Here is a 21332-nt window from a genome sequence, read left to right on the forward strand (position 1 = left end):
ACTTTCATTCTTCATGTATGTGTGTAATCTCCTTATATTTTTCAGGAAAGATGTTGCTTCGTAGTACAAGGTGTCACGGGCTGTGGAGGCAGACTGTGTGTGGTTCAATGAGGACCCAGGTGCAGAAACAGGCGAGTAGACCAAAACTAACTTGAACAAAAAATGAGCCTTTATTAGGTGGCAAAAACAAAGCAGTAAGGACAGAGGCAAAGTTAAACTGGAACCTAAACTGAGAAAACTGAGTCTTAACTATGACAACTAGGAAGACAATGACAAGGAGACTGTGACAACTATGAACAGGACTTTGTGCAAGAACTATGAACCATATACATGATCAAGCAACACGAACTTGACCTGCACAGAGTCCTGAAGTACATAACCTGACGTGACATAAGGGAAGGTACACAGATGATGTGACACTGAACAAAAGAAGACGGAGGTCTTAAATACACATGAGGTGATCAGGGGAAGGGGACACACACGAGGAAACAGCTGACTAGAATGAACCTAATGACGCCACAGAGGAAGTGTAAACTAATCGCATAGATCATGGAAACAAGACTTTGAAAATAAACAGGGAACCTGATGGGGAACAAAAATGACCCGAACTTGACAACATGAACCATACAGAGAAAAAATAGGTAAGAGACACTAAGCAACAAGGAAGACTTAACACAGAGGAAAATCGCACAATCAATCTAAATGAACAAAGAACTATAACTAGGAAACCTAGGAGCTAAAGAAGACTAAATGAACCAAAACATAAACAATGAATATCAAAATGCAATGAAACACTAAAACACTGTGTCACACAACAATAATCCTGACACAAGGCCCAGTTCGGTGTATTTATAGTCCCATTTTCTCCTTGTTGAAGCTCCTCTGTATGTTTTCTGGTTTGTTCCCTGGAATTGGTTTGTTGGTTACTTATTTATTGTGAATCACTTGTACTTTTGACCTTTTGCATTCTCTTAAATACATTAAATAAGTATGTTTTCAGTCACGTCTGCGTGACTCCTGCATTTGTGTCCTGCAAAGTATATCAGGTGTTCTCTCTAAAGACTTGTCATATGTGAGTGCACTAACTCGGGTGAAGGTTTGGCTAAAAGAAAATTAGAGCTGTTAGTAATTCATTTTAAATTATGTATGTAATTATTGTGTTTTTGTTTAAGTTTTAAATCTTTAGTGTTGCGGTTTAGGGATAAACACTTTTCCAACTTGTCACTGAGCCACTAAGCACCGCTGTGTTAGAATGAAAATTGAACTGAACTAAATAAAAAGATATAGAACTGAGCATCCTTGATCAGGTCCTCAGAATATTCCTGCTGAGAGGCAACCACATTCCTGATCATCGACACCAGAATTCATTATACAAATATATATATGCACAGCGAGGCTGCTGGTCAGTACATGAAAGATTGGATGTGTAATTTAAAAGGTTTAATTTGATGGTGTGTTCAGTAATGTCAAGAAGCACATAAACACAGAGGTGAATGAAGATGTTTGACTACATCATAGTAACAGTAGAGAAAACTTTATTCATCATTTACAAAGATAATACAAAAAATTATATCTGAAAAAATGAGGACTCTGAGTTATGTAATTAATAAAAAGAATCATGAGACATTTCATGAAATAAAGAAAAATTTGGACATTACAGAAAAAAATGAATTTCTATTACAACTAATTTTTTACTGATAATTAAACATTTTAAAAATGGCACTTGTTCATTTATACATTTACAGTATAGGTTCAAAATATGCACAAAAATTAGGCTTATAAGAAGAGACAACTAAAAGGAAAATTATGTTAGAACTCAGGAACACAGAAGTGCATGTAACATGTAACAACAGCTAATTACTATACATGAGATGAATTAGTTTTACCAGTCAGAAGCATATTTAATGTTGGTGTAATGACCTGTAGTTTAATGATGACATTGCTGAGACTGATGATCACTAATCAGTTTCTGTGCTACTTCTAAATGACAGAAAGAGAAGAACATCTGACGTTTCATTTCATAAAATGCTGCAGGCTGATGAGCTGCTGATCTCTTCTCCCAAAATGTTTTTCATCAACTCATTTAGTTGATCTTTTTGTTTTTCCTGGAGGTCTTCTATGTCCTCCTCGGTCCGATTCTTCATTTGTTTTTCATGTGTTAGCATCAATTTCTTGATCCTATTCAAATTTTCAGTCTTTTTGGTCACACGTCTCACTAAGTCGTACATTTCCTTCTTATGTTCTTCCCTCTGAGCTGCTAAATCATCCATGTGTTTCTTCTGGGCTTGGTTGAACTCTTCAGCTTTCTTTCTGGCTTCCTCTTCATGTTTCTTCTTTAGATCATCCAGAGTTTTCTTATGAATTTCCTCCAATCCTTTTATTTCCTCTTCTCTTCTTCTTTGATCCTCTTCTTTTTTGGTTTTTTCACATTCCAGCTTTTCGTTATAATCTTCCTGTAGTTTTTCCATTTTTTCTTTCTCTTCCTCTCGTCTTTTGTCTTCGTCTTGTCGTTGTTTGTCCCACCATTCCTTCTGTTCTTTCTCCCACTCCTCTTGTTTTCTTCTCATCTCTTCTCTGGCTTCTTCCAGTTTTCTGTCCACATTTTCTTTTGCCTCTTTTTCTGACTGAATTTGTTTGTCCAGCTTTTCAAGTTCTGTTTCAAACTCTTGTCGACGTCTTTCTTCTTCAGCTTCCTTTTCCCTTTTCTCCTTTTCCCTGATTTCCTGTTCCTGCTTTCTCTTCTCTTCTTCTTCTCTAATTTTATTTCTCATTTTTTCGAGTTCTTTTTCTCTCTGTATTCTCTCCTTTTCTCTTTCTTCATCAATTCTTTTCTTCATAGCCTCCATTTCTTTTTTATATCTTCTTTCCATCTCTTCCTTTTCTTTCTGCATCTTTTCTTCCTTCTCCTTTAAAATCTTCTGCATCTCCTTCCTTATCGCAGTTTCAGACTCTTGCAGCATCTTGTTGGTAAAGCAGCGCCTTCCATTGTCCTTCATCATGGTGTCAATCTTTGCTATCAGCTCAATGACTTGTGTATGGTTTTGTTTGTCACGGTTATTGAACACATGGTATCTATCTCCACAGTCAGAGATCAGCTTCTTAAAGGAATCATCACAGTTGTTCTTGATGTAGTCCTCTATGGACTCTTTGTCATGCTCCAGTGTATCTCCTCCTGTTAAAAGAACGATGGTGAACTTTTGAGAATTCTTCCCAAAGAATTGCTTGATGAGTTTCAGTGTCTCCTTCTCCTCTGCTGTGAATCTGCCGATATGAATCACCACTAAGAATACATGTGGTCCTGGAGCCAGGAGACTGACACATTTCACCAGCTCCTCTTGAAGTCCTTCTGGTGACAAACTTGTGTCAAACAGACCAGGAGTGTCGACTACAAAAACAGGACGACCGTTCACCTCACCCTCTACTTTCTTACAACATTTGGTGACCGACATTTGACTTGATTTAGCTTTAAACTCGTCTCTTCCTAAAATGGTGTTTCCTGTAGAACTCTTTCCACAGCCGGTCTTCCCAAGCAGCACAATCCTGAGACAGTCTGAGTCCTGTTCTCCAACTTCATCGCCTAAAACATGAAAACAATCAGAGTTAACACTTGTATACTGGATTAAAACTCTGGGTCATTGGAAAATATCACAATCTAAACTGCTTACCAGTGACAAGTTTTAAGACTTTCTCCATTTGTGCGTGTAAAAATGTTGCAGTTGTATAACAGCACAGTTTTCCTGTAGGCTGACTAATTTTGTCCACAATCTCAAACATCTCTGGGATCTGCTGTTTGTTCTTGGTGTTGAGAACAACTGATCTTCCTCCAGCGCTCTCACAGAGCTCCTGGATGTCTTCATTGTCCTTTAGAAAGTTACCAACAGCTGGATCTGTAGGATCTGAGTCCACAGTGAACAGAATCATGGTGAAGTCATTGACTCGAGAGCCGAATGCATCCTGGATGGTCTCTAACTCTGCCTTGTCTTCATCAGTGAGGGGAGCCACAGGTAGGACCAGGATGAAGGCATGGACACCCTCAGGATCACAGAGGGAGATACACTTGAATGATTCCTCCATCACTGCCTCCTGAGGTTTTCCATACAAGGCAGGCAGCTCCACCAGGGAAACCCAACGTCCACACACCTCTCCCTGATGTTTAACACACTCTGATGAGTTGGAGGCTGGATGAAGCTCAGTCTGACCTAAAATGGCCTTGGCTGCTGAAGTCTTCCCTGCTCCTCTCCTCCCACACAGAACCAGGTTCAGACTGGACTTCAGATTGGGTTTAGCCTCTTCTTTTAGCATTAGATATTTTCCCCAGTTTTTACTCACTATCTCATTCATTTCTTCCATCAACTCTGAGGAATCTGAGAAGGAGTCTTTCCTGTCAAAATTAACGAAGTGCTGCCTTTGTTTGGATTCTTCAATGAGTTTATCCACTGAGTTATTCCCTTCCTCGTTATGCGTTCGGATGACGATGGCGTGATTAAAAGCATCTTGACCAAACAAGCTCAGGACCAAATTCAGAATTTTTCTGTTCTTCTCAGTGAAATCAGAAGGTTTGACTAACAGCAGCAGAACGTTTGGTCCAGGAGGACAGAGACTCACACAGCTCTTCATCACTTCAAACAATGTTTCAACAGGCAGACTGAAGATGTTGGGAGTCTTTACTACTGTCAACGGTTTCCCGTTCCACTCTCCAGAGGCAGCGCGACATTGCTTTCCTCCAAGGACTTTAGACACAATGGATCTTTTCTTCCCAACGATGATTTTTTCCAGGGCTGATTTCTTGTCATCACTTTTTCCAAACAGCATTATCCTGAGTTTATGTGCTGCAATACAAAAGGTTTTACAGTATTAACTTTTAAAAATTTTAAAAGCAGATATTTTCACTTCTCTCCGGGTACTCCGGCTTCCTCCCAGAGTCCAAAGAAACATGCAGTTAGTGGGGATAGGTTATTGGAAACTCTAAAATTGCCGATAGGTGTGAATGAGCGAGTGCAACTGGTTGTCTGTGTATATGTTTTAGCCCTGCGACACACTGGCGACCTGTCCAAGGTGTACCCTGCCTCTCGCCCTAAGACAGCTGGGATAGGCTCCAGCTCCCCCTGCAACCCTGGAAAAGGATAAGCGGAAGCGAATGGATGATTCCTAAGAAGAAGAACTCCAAACACAACTATGTCAGATATATGTATAGGGCTACCCACGGCCTTTCCCTGAGCCAGCCCCTGTGAAGCAGCTCATCAATCAGCACCTGGTGGATGGACCTTTACTCATGGGCCCTTGCTGTGCTCAGCCAGAATGCACCATATGTGACTGAACCTCTGTGGGCCCACCCCCTGCAGTTTTATTTGCACTATTTTTTTTTTTTTTTTTTTTTGAACATCAGTTGTAAGCATAAGGATGACTATGAGTCATTAGGTTAGGGTTGCAAGTCTGGGATCAGTTTTTGGAATCATAGGGGTTTCGAGTTTTCAGCTGCAAATAACTGCACTTAAAATAAAAACATCTTCACTGATCTCACATTTTATTTTATTCTTAATGATTATAGTTTTTCATAATAAATTGGATTTTTCACTGATACGTCCTTTTGTTTGTTTGTCCTTGTTTTTTGGCTGTTCGTATTAGGGGTCACCACAACAACATCTATTACTCTATCACTCCTCTTCTGTTACACAAATCCTCTGAATCCAATAATCTTTTCCGTGCTCTTCCTTTTTCACCTCTGCTGCCAGCTCCATCTTCATCATCTTTTGTCCAGCATATCCACTACCCCCTTCTTTACATGTCTAAACCATCTTACTTTGTATCCTAACTTCTCAATCTGAGCTAAGGGATATTTAAGTGCTACATCTGTTTTTATTGAAGGATTGTAGGTTTTGTAATTCTCTGATGAAAACACTAAACATAAAACTGATCATCACATTATATGCAAAAAAAAAAAATGTTGTTCCTGCACTTACCGCCCCTAACAGGATCCAAGCTGGGAGAGACTTTTTCTTTTGGGTAATTACTGGACAAAACAGATGTTTTGTTATTGAAAACATTACAGCTCACATGTTCTCCCATGCTCTTCTTCACCACTGTATCTACGGCTGCTAACAGCTGCTCTTGTTCCAGGTTCTTCTGCCACAACAATTTTTCTCTACATTTCTTGATAATCTCTCCTAACTGTGGATGCTGCTGATACTTTTCAGTGGAACTTGAACTCTTGTCTTTGGGCATTATCAGAGCCAGTGAACGATCAAATGATGGATCACCAAAGAGTTCAAGGACCATTTGTAGCCTCTGTCTGTGATCCTCAGTGAAGTCTGCAGGCTGGAGGACCAGCAGAAACACATGAGGTCCAGGAGCAGAGAGTCTCACACAGTTCTCAACTTGTTTCCTCAGATCTTCTGGGGAGATTTTAGCCGACAGCAGATCTGGAGTGTTGATGAGATCGATTTCTTTCCCCTTCAGCTCCCTTTTGACTCTCAGACAGAGGTCTGCTTTATCCTCAGAGCTGAACACAGTCACTCCCAGTATGAAGTTGCCCACTGAGCTCCTCTTAGACCAGCTGTTCCCCAGCAGAACGACCCTCAGCTCAGACACTGAAAAAAGTATAATTAGTTCAATTATTGAAAAACTAAGTTCATTTTCAATAGAAAATTATCAGTTATTATTCGTTTTTTGTAGTAGCTTTAGTCAAAAAAAAAAGTAAACAAAAAAAATAAAATGTACACTTTCGTTTAATCCCTTATTTCCATTTCATCTAATAAAGATTGTGACCTGTAACTAACAGGCTGATGAATGAGCAGGAAATCCAGGATTAGTAGAAGCTTCATCCATTTTTTTTAAATCCTAAACCTCTTGACACAACATTTGATGCATTAAATTAATTTTTTTTTTAAATTTTATTCATCATATATGAAATGCTGTTAGTTTAACTTACACTCCTCAAAGTCAGAGCTGCTGTGTTCTGGTTGATTGAAATCCTCATCTGCAAAAATATAGAAACAAATTCAGCATTCCAAATTTATTGAGAACTCTCAACCAATTAGAAAGAGAAAGGGGAAAAAAAGCATCCTCTTTATTTAGTCCACAATAACGTTTCAGCTTCCAACATTTAATTCTGAAGTTTTGCATTGAAAATTCAGTTTCAGGAATACCTGTAATTAAAATCAGTTATTCAAACTTAAAAGAACTGCCATTAGATTTGACCATTTAGCTTAAGTATAGGTTATGTTGAAACATGCAGGTCAACAGAAAACTATTCAGTCAGTTAAAAAAAAAAACACTGAAATTTTTAAAATGCTTTTACACTACAAAATTATTCATAAATCCCACCACTGGAAAAACTACCTAATACTGGATTTAGAGAATCTGATATATAAACACAAATCATCTGTGACACTTACTTTCATGCATGTGTACTGACGTGTGCACCTTTTTGTGTTTTTGATGCCCTTTCATTGTGTCTTACTGCAAAGCACTGATCACTTTCAGTCGTCACGAACTAATAGACATTGGCCTCAGCCCGAATTTTACTTCTGATTGAACCGACATTATCCCACCTGAGATTTAAGACTACTGGTCTCTCCGGGGGTTATTGTTGTGAACAGCAAGCGATGCAGACAGTGCAAGGAGAGGAAACAAAAGCGGGAATACAGAGTTTCAAAAACAACAACATAAACCCCTGCCGCCATCAATCTTCCTTACCAACATAAGATCCCTTGAAACAAAATGAAGGATCTACAATCAGAGATTTACTACAACTCCTTTGTCTGGGAGTGTTGTCTACTGACTGTAACTGAATCTTGGCTCCATGCAAATATCCCTGATATTCTACTCAGGCAAGTCTCTGAGGGTCATGTTTTTTTACTTTTCCAGTACTTTCAATACCATCAGGCCGACCCTCCTGGGTGATAAACTGACAGTGATGCAGGCGGATGCTTCTCTGGTGTTCTGGGTTGTTGATTACCTGACAGGAAGACCACAATATGTGCATCTTCCACAGTGTGTGTCTGACAAGGTAATCAGCAACACAGGGACACCACAAGGAACTGTCCTCTCCCCCTTCCTCTTCAACCTTTACTCCACATGGCCATGTTTTAATAATCATCTGGGTCATTAAAAAATGGCCAGATGATGCCTTCCTTCAGATACAGGTTTCAATCTGACAGACTGGTCCATTTTTGAACAGCAGGACCTGGAGACATTCACTCAGTCTGTCCTTTTCTATATTAAGTGCTGTGTAGACAACATGACAGTGGCATAAGCCATCTGGGTTTTTCCCAACTGATGATGTGTGAAGTCCAGGCTCTGATCAGAACTCGTAACTCAGCCTTCAGGCTGAGGGACAGTTCTCTGTACAGCACTGCCAGAGCCAACGTGGGGAGGGGCATCAAACAGGCCAAGGAGGCCTACAGGAGGAGGATAGAGGGCCTCCTCACTGACAAAAACCTCCAACAGCAGCCTCAAACTGGCAGAGGAGCTAATAATAAATAAATAAAGAATTGAATTGAATTGAATTGAGGCCACTCCTCCCCCACACCCCCGTACCCCACCTGCCTTCCAGCAATATGAGGCCAGGAGGAGACTGAGTGCGTTTAACCCCCAGGAGAGCTGCCGGTCCTGACGGCATCCCAAGGGCTGTGGTTAAAGCCTGCCTGGACTAACTGGAAGGGATCCAGGCTCCTTGACTCATGCCATGGTTCAGAATCAGAATCAGAATCAGAATCGTGTTTATTGGCCAAGTATATGTGCAGACACATACAGGGAATTTGGTTCCGGTAGATGGTGGCTCTCAAGCACAGCAATGTAAATCTCACACACACACACACACACACACACACACACACACACACACACACACACACACACACACACACACACACACACACACACACACACACACAAGTGTCTATATACACATTACACATACATACACAAAGCTGTGTAAACCAACTATAAATAACGAATCTAAACTTATATACATAAAATACAGAAATGAATGAGGTGGAATGAATACTACAAAATGTACATAAGGTGCAGTTGCAGTCTGGCAGTGTGGCAGGTCAACTGTTAAGAAGGGAGATGGCGAGGGGAAAGAAACTGTTCCTGTGTCGGGTGGTCCTGGTCTGCAGGCTTCTGTACCGTCTGCCAGAGGGCAGCAGATCAAAAAGTCTGTGTGCAGGGTGTGAGGGGTCTGTGATGATTTTCCCTGCCCGTTTCCTGGTTCTTGAGAGGTACAGATCCTGGATGGAGGGCAGGGGGGCGCCGATGATCCTTTCTGCTGCCCGTACAGTCCGCTGCAGTCTGCTCCTGTCCTGTTTAGTGGCTGCTCCATACCAGACTGTGATGGAGGAGCACAGGACAGACTCAATGACCAGTGTAGAACTGGATCAGCAGCTCCTGTGGAAGACTGTACTTCCCCAGTTGTCTCAGGAAGTACATCCTCTGCTGGGTCTTTTTGAGGATGGAGTTGATGTTGGTCTCCCACTTCAGGTCCTGTGAGATGGTGGTACCCAGGAACTTGAAGGTCTTCACAGTTGACACAGGGCTGTCTGATATGGTGAGGGGGAGCAGAGTTGAGGGATGTCTCCTGAAGTCCACTGTCATCTCTACAGTTTTAAGAGTGTTCAGCTCCAGATTGTGCTGACTGCACCAGAGTACCAGCCGCTCAACTTCCTGCCGGTATGCAGACTCATCACCATCTTGAATGAGGCCAATGACAGTGGTGTCATCTGCAAACTTTAGGAGTTTGACAGCCGAGTTCTTGGAGGTGCAGTCGTTAGTGTAGAGGGAGAACAGTAGTGGTGAGAGGACACATCCTTGAGGGGCACCAATACTGAGGGACCGGGTTTCAGAGGTGATCTCCCCCAGCCTCACTTGTTGCTTTCTGTCTGTCAGGAAGCTGGTGATCCACTGACAGGTAGCTGGTGACACGCTGAGCTGGGAGAGTTTGGAGGAGAGAAGTTCAGGCACAATGGTGTTAAAAGCCGAACTAAAGTCCACAAACAGGACCCTGGCATAAGTTCCCGGGCGGTCAAGGTGTTGCAGGATGTAATGCAGCCCCATGTTCACTGCATCATCCACCGACCTGTTTGCCCGGTAGGCAAACTGCAGAGGGTCCAGCTGGTGGCCTGTAATGTCTTTCAGATGGGCTAACACCAGTCGTTCGAAGGATTTCATGACCACAGACGTCAAGGCGACAGGTCTGTAGTCATTCAGTCCTGTGATGGTGGGTTTCTTGGGAACAGGGATGATGGTGGAGCGTTTGAAGCAGGAGGGAACTTCACACAGCTCCAGGGATCTGTTGAAGATGCGAGTAAAGATGGGAGCCAGCTGTTCAGCACAGGTTTTGAGGCAGGAGGGTGAGACGCCATCTGGTCCGGGGGCTTTCCTGGGCTTCTGTTTCTGGAATAGTCGGCTCACATCCTGAGTGTGTATTCTTAGTTTCAGGGAGGAGCTATTTTAACCCGTACAATAACCCACCCAGCCAATGTCATTGGCATACTTGACAATGACACCACCGGGGTTGGACAGCGTAAAGGGAAGAGGTAGAGATCTTGTCCTGCTGATTTTCAGAAAACAACCTGAAGCTGCCTGTACGTGTTCTCAGCAGAGCTAAAGATTCCCACATAATTCAATTCAGTTTTATTTAAACAGCGCCAAATCACAACAAGAGTCACCTCTGGCCGCTTTATATTTTAAAGTAGAGCCTACAATAATACAGACAGAGAAAAAGCCAACGATCTTATGACCCCCTATGAGCAAGCACTTTGGCCAAAGTGGGAAAGAAAAACTTCCTTTCAACAAGAAGAAACCTCCAACAGAATCAGCTCCTACCGCTATTCAGTGGAGATCATGCTCTCCCTAACCCCTGCCTGGGTGTTCGGTACTCAGGCCATGTCCACACTAATACGTTTTTGTTTGAAAACGCATCATTTTCTCTCCATTGTGGCATCCCGTCCACACCGAGATGGTGTTTTGGCTCTAGGAAAATGCAGCGTTTTGAAAGCGCTCTCCAAAGTGGATGCATTTGAAAATGCCGTTTTTGCAGCAGTGCAGAAAACTGAGCCTTTTCGAAAACGATGACGCATTTTAGTCATGTGAGTAAGTAATGGAGTGCTGGCTTCCACAGTCACCTGACCTAAACCCAATCAAGATGGTATCAGAATCAGAAGAATCAGAATCAGAATCAGAATCAGAATCAGAAAGGGTTTTATTGCCAAATGTTGAGCAGGTTTACAACATTAGGAAATTGCTGCGGTGCTTCAGTGCAAACATACTGTCATAAATTACGCTTAAATAGACATGAAAATAAAAATAAGAATAAGAATTAAAAGTGCTAAGTAGATAGATATATACATGATATATACATGAGTGCAGGTGGTGATCAGTGCCAAACATGGAATGATGCAGTGAACACAGCGTAGGGTCATGTGTTAGTGGTGGGAACAGTCATACGTTTATTGTTCATGTGTCCAACAGCAGAGGGGAAGAAACTGTTCTTATGGCGAGAGGTTCTGGTGCGAATGGACCGGAGCCTCCTGCCTGAGGGGAGCAGGTCAAACAGACTGTGTCCAGGGTGAGAAGGGTCAGCTGAGATCCGAGCTGCACGCCGCAATGTCCTGGAGGTGTACAGGTCCTGCAGAGATGGGAGTCTGCAGCCAATCACCTTCTCAGCAGAGCGCACAACACGCTGCAGTCTCTGTTTGTCCCTGATAGTGGCTCCAGCGTACCACACGGTGATGGAGGAGGTGAGGATGGACTCGATGATTGCAGTGTAGAATTGCATCATCGTCCGTGTTGGCAGGTTGAATTTCTTCAGCTGCCTCAGGAAGTACATCCTCTGCTGGGCTTTCTTAATGACGGAGGTGATGGTGGGCTCCCACTTCAGGTCCTGGGTGATGGTGGTACCCAGGAAGCGGAATGAGTCCACAGAGGTGATGGGGGTGTCAGTCAGGATGATGGGGGGGAGTGGGGCTGTGTGCTTCCTGAAGTCCACAATAATCTCCACTGTCTTCTGGGCATTCAGCACCAGGTTGTTGTGGCTGCACCAGGACACCAGACGTTCAACCTCCCTCCTGTAGGCAGACTCATCCCCGTCCGAGATGAGTCCAATAACGGTGGTGTCATCTGCAAACTTGATTAGCTTGACAGACTGGTGGGTGGAGGTGCAGCAGTTGGTGTACAGGGAGAAGAGCAGAGGAGAAAGAACACAGCCCTGAGGGGAGCCGGTGCTGATGGTCCGGGAGTCCGAGACATTCTTTCCCAGCCTCACATGCTGCTTCCTGTCCATCAGGAAGTCAGTGATCCACCGGCAGGTGGGATCAGGCACATTCATCTGGGAAAGCTTGCCTTGGAGATGGTCTGGAAGGATGGTGTTGAAGGCAGAGCTGAAGTCCACAAACAGGATCCTGGCGTAGGTTCCTGGGGAGTCCAGATGCTGCAGGATGAAGTGTAGGGCCATGTTGATGGCGTCGTCTACAGACCTGTTGGCTCTGTATGCAAACTGCAGGGGGTCCAGGAGGGGGGCCGTGAGGGTCCTGAGATGGGAGAGAACCAGGCGCTCAAATGACTTCATGACCACAGATGTCAGAGCCACGGGTCTGTAGTCATTTAGTCCAGTGATCCTAGGTTTCTTGGGGACAGGGATTATGGTAGAGGACTTGAAGCAGGCAGGCACATGACATGCCTGCAGTGAGGAGTTGAAAATGCCAGAAAACACTGGGGCCAGCTCGTTTGCACAGTGTCTGAGGGTGGCAGGAGACACGCCGTCTGGGCCGGGAGCTTTCCGAGCATTCAGGTTCTTAAACTGCTTCCTCACATCTGCTTCATGAATATGAAGAGTTGTGGTGGGAGGAGGTGGTGTGAAATCCTCTTTTGTGTGGGGTGAGGAGGGGGGTGTTGTAGGTGAACAGTTTGAAGGTGGTGATGGCTCTATGGAGGGGGGAGAGGTGGGGGAATGAGTGTCCAAAGTGTCTCTATTGTTGGGGTCGTTGGAGGTGTGAAGGCTGCCTGATGGCTCGTCAAAATGGCAGTAGAAGTCGTTAAGGGTGTTGGCTAAGAGCAAGTCATCAGTGGAGTGGGGGGTTTTAGGCTTGTAGTTTGTAATATTCCTAAAACCTTTCCACACAGAGGCCGAGTCATTCTCTGAGATCTGCTGCTGCATCTTCTCAGAGTGCTGATGTTTAGCAATGTCCACTTCTTTAGTGAACCTGTACTTGGCCTCTCTGTAGCAGTCCCTGTCTCCGCTTCTGAACGCCTTTCTCTTTTCCAGCCACAGCTTTTTGAGTTTAGGAGTAAACCAGGGTTTGTCATTGTTATAACTCACCCTGGTGCGTGATGGCACAATGCTGTCCTCACAGAAGTGGATATAGGAGGTGACAGTGTCCGTAAACTCGTCCAAGCTGTTAGAAGCAGCCTTCATTGTGTCCCAGTCTGTAGACTCCAAACACGTGCGAAGCTCCTCCACAGCCTCGTTGCTCCACAGTTTTTTGGTCCTCACGACAGGTTTGGAGAGCTTCAGCCTCTGTCTGTACGTGGGGATCAGGTGGATCATGACGTGGTCAGAAAGTCCGAGTGAAGCGCGGGGCACCGCGCGATAGGCCCCGCTGATCGTGCTGTAGCAGGTCCTCTCCTCTCTGGTCGGGCATTTAATATACTGCTTGTATTTGGGAAGCTCATGGCTCAGATTGGCTTTGTTAAAGTCCCCAAGAGCAATGATGAGAGAGTCCGGGAATGTCCGCTCCATGTGGAGAATCTGCTCTGCGAGTGCGCACTGAGCTGCCTGCACATCCGCATCTGGCGGGATGTAAACAGCGGCCAGGATGAATGAAGCAAACTCCCGCGGAGAATAAAACGGTTTGCAGTGAATAAAAAGATATTCCAGAGAGGAAGAGCAGTGCTGAGCAATCACTGTTACATCTGTGCACCAGCCACTATTAATGTAGAAGCAGACACCTCCACCTTTGGTCTTACCAGAGAGAGAGGCCTGCCGGTCCGCGCGCAGCAGATGAAAGCCCTCCAGCTTGAGCGCGCTGTCCGGGATGTCCTCACTGAGCCACGACTCCGTAAAACATAAGACACAGGAGGAGGCAACGTCTCTGTTCATGCTTCTCATCAGGGCCAGCTCATCTATCTTATTCCTGAGTGAGCGTACGTTGGAAAGGAAGATCCCAGGAAGAGCAGTTCGCAGTCCGCGTCTCCTCAGATGCACGAGTGCGCCGGCTCGCTTACCTCTCTTTCGACGTCTCACTTTCCTGATCAGAGTCAGCAGTAAATCTGCCGCAGATGCGACAAATATTGGAAGTAAATCCACAGGTGTTGTAGTCCTGTGGTTAAGAAGCTCTTCTCTGGTGTAAGAATATCCAGAGGAGTGCCCAGACACAGAAGTTATGCACAAAAACAAGACAGAAGTAACGCACTGAAGCACCAGGGCATCCATACACGGCACCATCTTGGAGAAGGTATGGGATAAGATGTCCCGCAGAGTGAAAACCAAAGGGCCAACAAGTGCTCAGCATCTCTGGGAACTCCTTCAAGACTGTTGGAAAACCATTTCAGGTGATGACCTCATGAAGCTCATGGAGAGAACGCCAAGAGTGTGCAAAGCAGGAATCAAAGCAAAGGGTGGTTATTTGAAGAATGTGTGTCCAAAACCTTTGACTGGTAGTGTATTTCCTCTTGATTGTATGTGTTGTATATTTTTCTCCTGTTTGTTATTTCCTCCTGCCTGGCTCAGAGTCTCCACTCTAATTCATCCCAGAGGTGTTCTGTCAGTTTGAGGTCTGGACTCTGTGAAGGCCAGTCAAGTTCTTCCACACCACACTGGCTCATACATGTCTTTAAGGACCTTACTTTATGAACTGGTGTGCAATCATGTTGGAACAGGAAGGTGACGTCCACGAACTGTTCCAACTGAATTGGGAGCATGAAGTTCTCCTAAATGTCTTGGTACGCTGAAGCATTAAGAGCTTTCACTGCTGGCGCCTGTTTAGATCTGAGATGAGGAGGGGCTAGAGGCATGAGAGCGGCCAACCCAGGTTTAAAACTGACCCATGGCCATTTGCCATGTCTTCCCTTCTCTCTCTCGACTCTGCAGAAAGTTGGCAGCCTCTGCATGTGCCTCAGCATCTGCTGACCCCACTCTGCAACTTTAAGCAGCCTAACACTTGCCATCATTTCCATTCACTTCTGCTACGCTGAGCATGAACAGAATACTCTGTTAGGGTTGAAAATTATATTTTTATTAAATGATTAAACAAAGCTTTTTTAATTATCTTTTATACACACTACAATTGCGCTTATATGAGTTGGCATTCCGTCTTTTGAAGGTTCAGAGCTTCATTCATTGATTGTCTGAGTTGATATATTGCAGGATGACGTAGAAGTGCAAAAAGATATGCAACATGCTTACACAAATCACAATTGATAATAAGTATCAGGATATTCTCTGGACAGGGAGTCCGAAAAAGATGTCCTGAGTGGAGCCTTAGAATCAGCAGCTAGCCAAGGCTACGTAGGGTGCGTTTTTGTTTTGTCTTTCCAATTCCAGGAAAGGAGCATATAGGAGGTCGAGGAGCCGAACGGACACGGGGGAGGATTTTGCAGAAGCCATCAGGATGGGTGTTTGAAGAAGATAGCCATAATCATTTGTTGTTGTTACTGTATAAAACCTGTGCAGCCATTTCAGGGCCAACCTTGGTGCGAGGCAGTATGCTGTATCATATTCACGGTCCATAGTGCTATGTCACACTTGTAATTTCAACTGCCCAGCAAATTAAATCTTTTTAAATGACACAACATTCCCCCGGATTCCTTCTTAAAAATTTGAAACAAGTAGTTTTCAAAGACGGGGTGATCGTGGCTCAAGAGTTAGCAGTTCGTCTTGTAATCGGAAGGTTGTCAGTTCGAGCCCCAGCTCCGACAGTCTCGGTCGTTGAGTCCTTGGGCAAGACACTTCACCCGTTGCCTACTGGTGGTGGTCAGAGGGCCCGGTGGCGCCAGTGTCCGGCACCCTCGCCTCTGTCAGTGCGCCCCAGGGTGGCTGTGGCTACAACGTAGCTGCCATCATGTGTGTGAATGTGTGGATGACTGGATGTGTAAAGCGCTTTGGGGTCCTTAGGAACCAAGTAAAGTGCAATACAAACACAGGCCATTTACCAAAGTTTATGTTGAAAAAGCATTGGAGTTTGGTTAAGTTTGTGCTGTAAAGATTTAACTTAGCAATTTCTACAGGAGTTATGCTACTCTAACGATACTTAAAACAATAGGAAACAATAAGTTACACAAATTTTTGTTGACATTTTTAATTTTAAAGTCTTTTTAAAATCTGTCAGCAAGTGACACGTTTAACTCAAATGAAAGGATTTATATGTTTATATATAAATCATTTAGATTATATAAATTTAAATGTGTTTTAAATTTCAAGCGTTTAATTGCTTGATTTTATATTTATCCAGTAATGTATCGAGACATCAAGGTGCTGCATCTTAAATCTGTAATAGTAAATAAGAATAATCGATACAATTGACTGAATGTACTAAGCAAAAACTTAAAGATCTGTCACTGGATTAAAAGGTAATAAGTACCTACTCATATATGACATTTTAAGTTTTTGACCATGTTTCATAAGGACCGAGTTCATTAGTTTCTGGATGATGACAAATTCTGAGTATTTTGCCTCTATGTACCACCATAGTGGATTGTAAAATCAAATAATTTAGATGTGATTAAAGTGCATTACATCTTATATCCCACAGAAAATACCTTCTGCTGCAGTTCTGAGATAACTAGAGTTAAAAAATGTACACGTGAGAATCTACTTTATTCCTCTCACCACATTTGGATATATAGCAGCTGAGTGAAACCGTACTCCATGTAAAAGTGGTTTTCAGTTGTTTTTCTTTGTAATGCAGCCCAAAATGGACCTCTTAGCCTGATTTTTAATTTTTGTCCTTGTTTTCCACAGCGTTTTTGGTTTTATTAAACTAACATAAGTCTATTAGCAGTGATGTCACGTTCTGTAAAGGACAAGATGGCACTAAGTGCAGGTAGAGGAGATAAAGGACATGCATTTAATAGGCACAGATACAGCATTCAACATTTTGTTTATTGTTTTCATTTTTCTGTTGTGTGTCTTCCAAGGATTTTTTGACTGTTCTTGCAGTGACAATTTTTACTAAATGTGATGTTTCACTTTAACCAAATAAAAACTTGTAATGAGAAAAATTTTCATTCAGGGCTGATTTATGGCATGAACATTTGCTCCTTTGTTAAGAAAGGAATTATTGAATACAAAATGAAAAAACAAAACAAAAACAATTGTTCTTCCTTTAACAATACAATTTTATTTATATAACACATTTAAGAAACCACAGGTATGCCAAAGTGCTTCACAGAATGAGTTAGGAGCAATAATAAATACAAATATAAAGCACAAAATACAAAATACTAATAAAATATACTAACAGGCGGGTGACATAACTAACCAATAATACACCAGGCATAGTAGGCACAACCCGAAAGGCTGAAGGTTAAAACATTATAAACATTAACAAAGTGATAAAGATAAGTTCCAGTACACTAAAAATGTGGGCTCTAGGAGGCGGGGAAAGCAAGGCTAAAAAAATAAGTTTTTAATCGAGATTTAAAAGACTGAATTGAATCAGACGCCCGAATAGCTAGAGGGAGGTTATTCCAGAAGCAGGGTGCGACAGCGGCGAATGCTCGGTCACCTCTGGTCTTGAGCTGAGATCTAGGTCGCATCAGGAGCATTTGGCCTGCTGATCTAAGCGCTCTCCCAGGGATATAAAAGCTGAGGAGATCCGTAACATAGCTGGGTGCGGTGTTATTTATGATTTTAAAAGTGAGCAATAAGAATTATTGAGACAGAGAATTATTTTATTTTCATATTTTTATTTCCAACACTGGAACCATTGCTTTGTCTTGAAATGATCAAAAACCAAAAAGTTTCAACCAGTTTTCACATTTCTGTCAGTTCACAGTGTATAACACGGAATCTGATCTCACCAGGCTACAGTGTGTTTAAACAGTGTGTTATCTAGACCAGTGAAGTCTGGCTGGACTCACCCGGTGCTGCTGCTGCTGCCATAATGTCACTCTGCTGAAAATCCTACAGACTGATTGAACTGGAGGAAAGAAAGAAAAAGATTTTAGTCTTTCTTGTTCTAAACCTGCTTTTAGAAACACATATTTCCAAAGACATAGGACATGCATTATAGTTTTGGACAAACAGCGAATACTCAATACTTTCTCTGTACTTTGTCCTCGGATCTCTGCAGATTAAGATGGTTTGCTCAGATGGCAATACAGAAATTATTTAGATAGCATTAGTGTGATCATTTTGATTTTTGTTCAGAAATTACACATTTCTTTGAGTTGTTCACAAATCTTTTGTTCAAAATAACATTTATTATTACCATATAACATTTGTGATGGACACTGTTGGAAAACTCATCTCTGACATCAGAATATCATAAACTGTGAGCGGCAGGAAGGATGGGACACAAATCCAGACTCGACAAGCAAGTAAAAAGTAAACTCAAAAAACAGCGAACACAAGGAAAACCAACATTAACTAAACTGAGAATACAAAAAAAAACAACTAGACATGCATGCAGGCTGGCAGACAGTAAGGTATGAGAGAGATGCTGGCATAAATGCACAAAAGGATAACGAGGGAAGTGAGAACACACGGGGAACACAGCTGACACGAATTAGCATGACGCCACCGGGGAAGCACACCGAACATGCAAACACAAGACTTTCACAATAAAACAGGAAACTGAGAAACATGTCAAGTGGACAAGAGGCAGATGAGAGGGAGCAAGGGTGAGAGAGAGACATGACAGACTGGGGAAACATGAATTAACAAGACAAGCAGGGGGGGAAACATCGAATGACACAGAACTCCTTTTTGTACAAACATAATTTAAAAAGTCATAAAAACTTTATGGCACCCTTAAACTTTTTTCTTTTTTTGCTTTTATTTGTGAAAAGCCAGTTGGTACAGTTATTCGACACTTTGGTTGAATCAGTGGAAATAAACTAAACAGACCTAAAACTTTGGAAGAAGAGCTGACAAACGACACAACTGGAATCCCTCAAATTTAATGAGATAGGAAGAAGAGAGAAAGTACAACAACAATACAGTAAGAGTAAAGTTACACTGACATCCGTTTGTAAAACATTCTGGATGAATAAAGTACAGGTCAACATTTAAAAGACAAAATCTGTGTTTTGTGAATACAGAATTTTGGCAGAGATCTTTAGAGATCTAAAGCTTACCAGAAGTATGTTTTTACCTGACTTCTCAAAGAGAGATGAACGGTGTCTTTTTGACTGATTGAAAAAAATTCTCTTGGTGTTCAGTTTGGTTAAAAGCACAAAGGACATCACTTCCATCTCAGTAAACTCCTCACATAAAGAGAACATTCAAACCCAGACCTTGATGTGTGGCATCACAGGTTACCAGTACCAACAGAAAGTCTTTACTAAATGTTTCAACTTCCAGTTTACATGTAAATTTAAGAATCTCTTTGTTGCTGAAGTGGATTATTTTACCCTACTTAGATGGTGCCACTCATTTAAGTCAGTTATTCCATAAAAGTACACAAAACTGATCAAAAACAGCTTAAGCTTTAATACACAGTAGCCTTCAGGGGTGTAAAGCTAAGCCTGTAAGTAGCAGAGTGCACCGATCATGCAGGCGGGTGTCAGAGTGCAGTGAGGAGAGCTGTAAGAACAGCCGTGCCCACACCTTTCAGTCACAAAACTGATACTTTACTTTTTAGTAAATCGTGACATTAGCTTTTGAAAGCCAAACAAAAGTTTTGCACTGGTTTAAAAAACGTAGCATATCTGCTCCTAAAAATTGGTTTGACACTTTTAACAGTTTGTCTTTGGCTCTCTTACATGGATTAAAGTTAGTGAAGACTAAACTTCAATCAGATAATGTTAAATGTAAATTAGACAAAAAAGTGTCAGAGTGTCATCCCAGTGCGAGGTTGGTGTAGGTCAGACATGAACAGCATACTGACTGATCTGTACAAGTTTAAGCAGGTTATAGTTCGAGTGATTCCTTTGCAGCAGCAGGTGTTTGTGTGTGTTACCTGTTTGCTTTGCTTTGAGTTCGCAGCTGAACACCTCTGCACGCTCGGACAGACAGCACTGCTTCTTCCTTTGTCTGTTTGTGTCTCTGATCATGTTGGTGGGTGAGAGAGTGGGACACTTTGTAGGTGGGCTGTAAGCTGCCTGCCCAATCAGAACTTACACTCCCTAAATGAACAAAAAATAACAACTTTTCATTGAGTGGGTTTGATGTTCAGTGTGGGTGGTGTTAGCCTGCCCCTGCACATGACTACAGCAAGAAAAGTCATAAACAGGAAGTTTGCTGAAAGATCTTTGAAGAAGAAGCTTTAAATGATAATGATTTTCTTTATTATGGGAAAGCAGAAAAATTGGTCTGTAAGTGGATCACAGATGATTATCTCCCCTTTTATATATACTGCATCTAATTATCCTCTTCAGAGCTTTGTTAATTCAGTTCAATTCAATTTTATTTATACAGCGCGAAATCACAACAACAGTCACCTCAAAGTGCTTTATATTGTAAGGTAGACCCTATACTTATTTGTATAGTTTGTATTGTTTTTATTACAAAGTATTGTTCATTTTAAAGCCTCGTGTGCTTTGCTAGAATCATCATTCATTTAAACTGTAAGGAGCCAGATAGCCTGAAGGAGGTGGGCAGGGAGAGGGAGGTCTGGGCTCCTTGTCCCGGCCCCGGGTAAGAATAAGGACCCAAACAATGCAGCAAAAACTAACTAAAGGTCACAGGCAGAGAGTAACAAACTCCAATCAGAATCAGGGAAGTCATTACGGCTGGAAAACAAGACACAGCTGAATCAAACTATCACAGAACACTAAGGCACGGGAAACAAATAAATTAAAACAGGAAGTTAAAAAAAACAGAACGCTTACACAGAGGAACACTGCGAAGTGTTAGGACAACAAACCGAATTACCAGGGATTAAATAGAAACAACAGGGTGTTAGGGGGAATTGTTACATGTTGTCATTTTTGCGCTTACAACTGTGGATCTTGTTTCAAACTGTATGATCAAAGACCTTCTTTTGTTCCTATCCGCCTCCCCGGCCTGTTGAGTGGTGGGGGAGGTTAGAGTGTTTAATTGCAGGCACATCTTATGTGAGGTTTCTTTTTCCTTGTTTAGTAAACGTCCTGCCGTTTATGGCCTCACCTGTGTTTGTGTACGGTGGACCGTTAGAGGGGTTAAACTGTATGTAGGGGTGGGGTGAGATGAC

At 42.5% G+C, this 21332-nt stretch overlaps 1 protein-coding gene across 1 annotated transcript; it reads right to left on the reverse strand.

The window, feature by feature from the left end:
• Nucleotides 1-225: 225 nt before the first annotated feature.
• On the reverse strand, nucleotides 226-20203 carry LOC308404203 (GTPase IMAP family member 8-like). Its single transcript, XM_080894115.1, has 6 exons — nucleotides 20121-20203; nucleotides 18079-18137; nucleotides 6929-6976; nucleotides 5961-6587; nucleotides 3666-4829; nucleotides 226-3577 (listed from the first exon to the last, which is right to left on the reverse strand). The coding sequence occupies exons 2-6, from the start codon at nucleotides 18098-18100 to the stop codon at nucleotides 2019-2021; spliced, it is 3420 nt and encodes a 1139-aa protein (XP_080750241.1). The 5' UTR covers nucleotides 18101-18137; nucleotides 20121-20203; the 3' UTR covers nucleotides 226-2018.
• Between the last annotated feature and the right edge of the window lie 1129 nt (nucleotides 20204-21332).

This window comes from Rhamphochromis sp. 'chilingali', assembly GCF_963969265.1.
Source record: "Rhamphochromis sp. 'chilingali' genome assembly, chromosome: 10".
In the NCBI taxonomy this organism is placed as follows: domain Eukaryota; kingdom Metazoa; phylum Chordata; class Actinopteri; order Cichliformes; family Cichlidae; genus Rhamphochromis; species Rhamphochromis sp. 'chilingali'.

What these genes read in the sequence shown, in the direction of transcription:
- LOC308404203 (XM_080894115.1), bottom strand. Translation starts at nt 18,100, where the DNA reads ATGGCAGCAGCAGCAGCACCGG. An exon ending in GGCAGCAGCAGCAGCACCGG is followed by an intron (nt 6,977 to 18,078) that starts GTGAGTCCAGCC and finishes ATATTTTTGCAG; the next exon opens with ATGAGGATTTCAATCAACCA. An exon ending in CAGCTCTGACTTTGAGGAGT is followed by an intron (nt 6,588 to 6,928) that starts GTAAGTTAAACT and finishes TACTTTTTTCAG; the next exon opens with TGTCTGAGCTGAGGGTCGTT.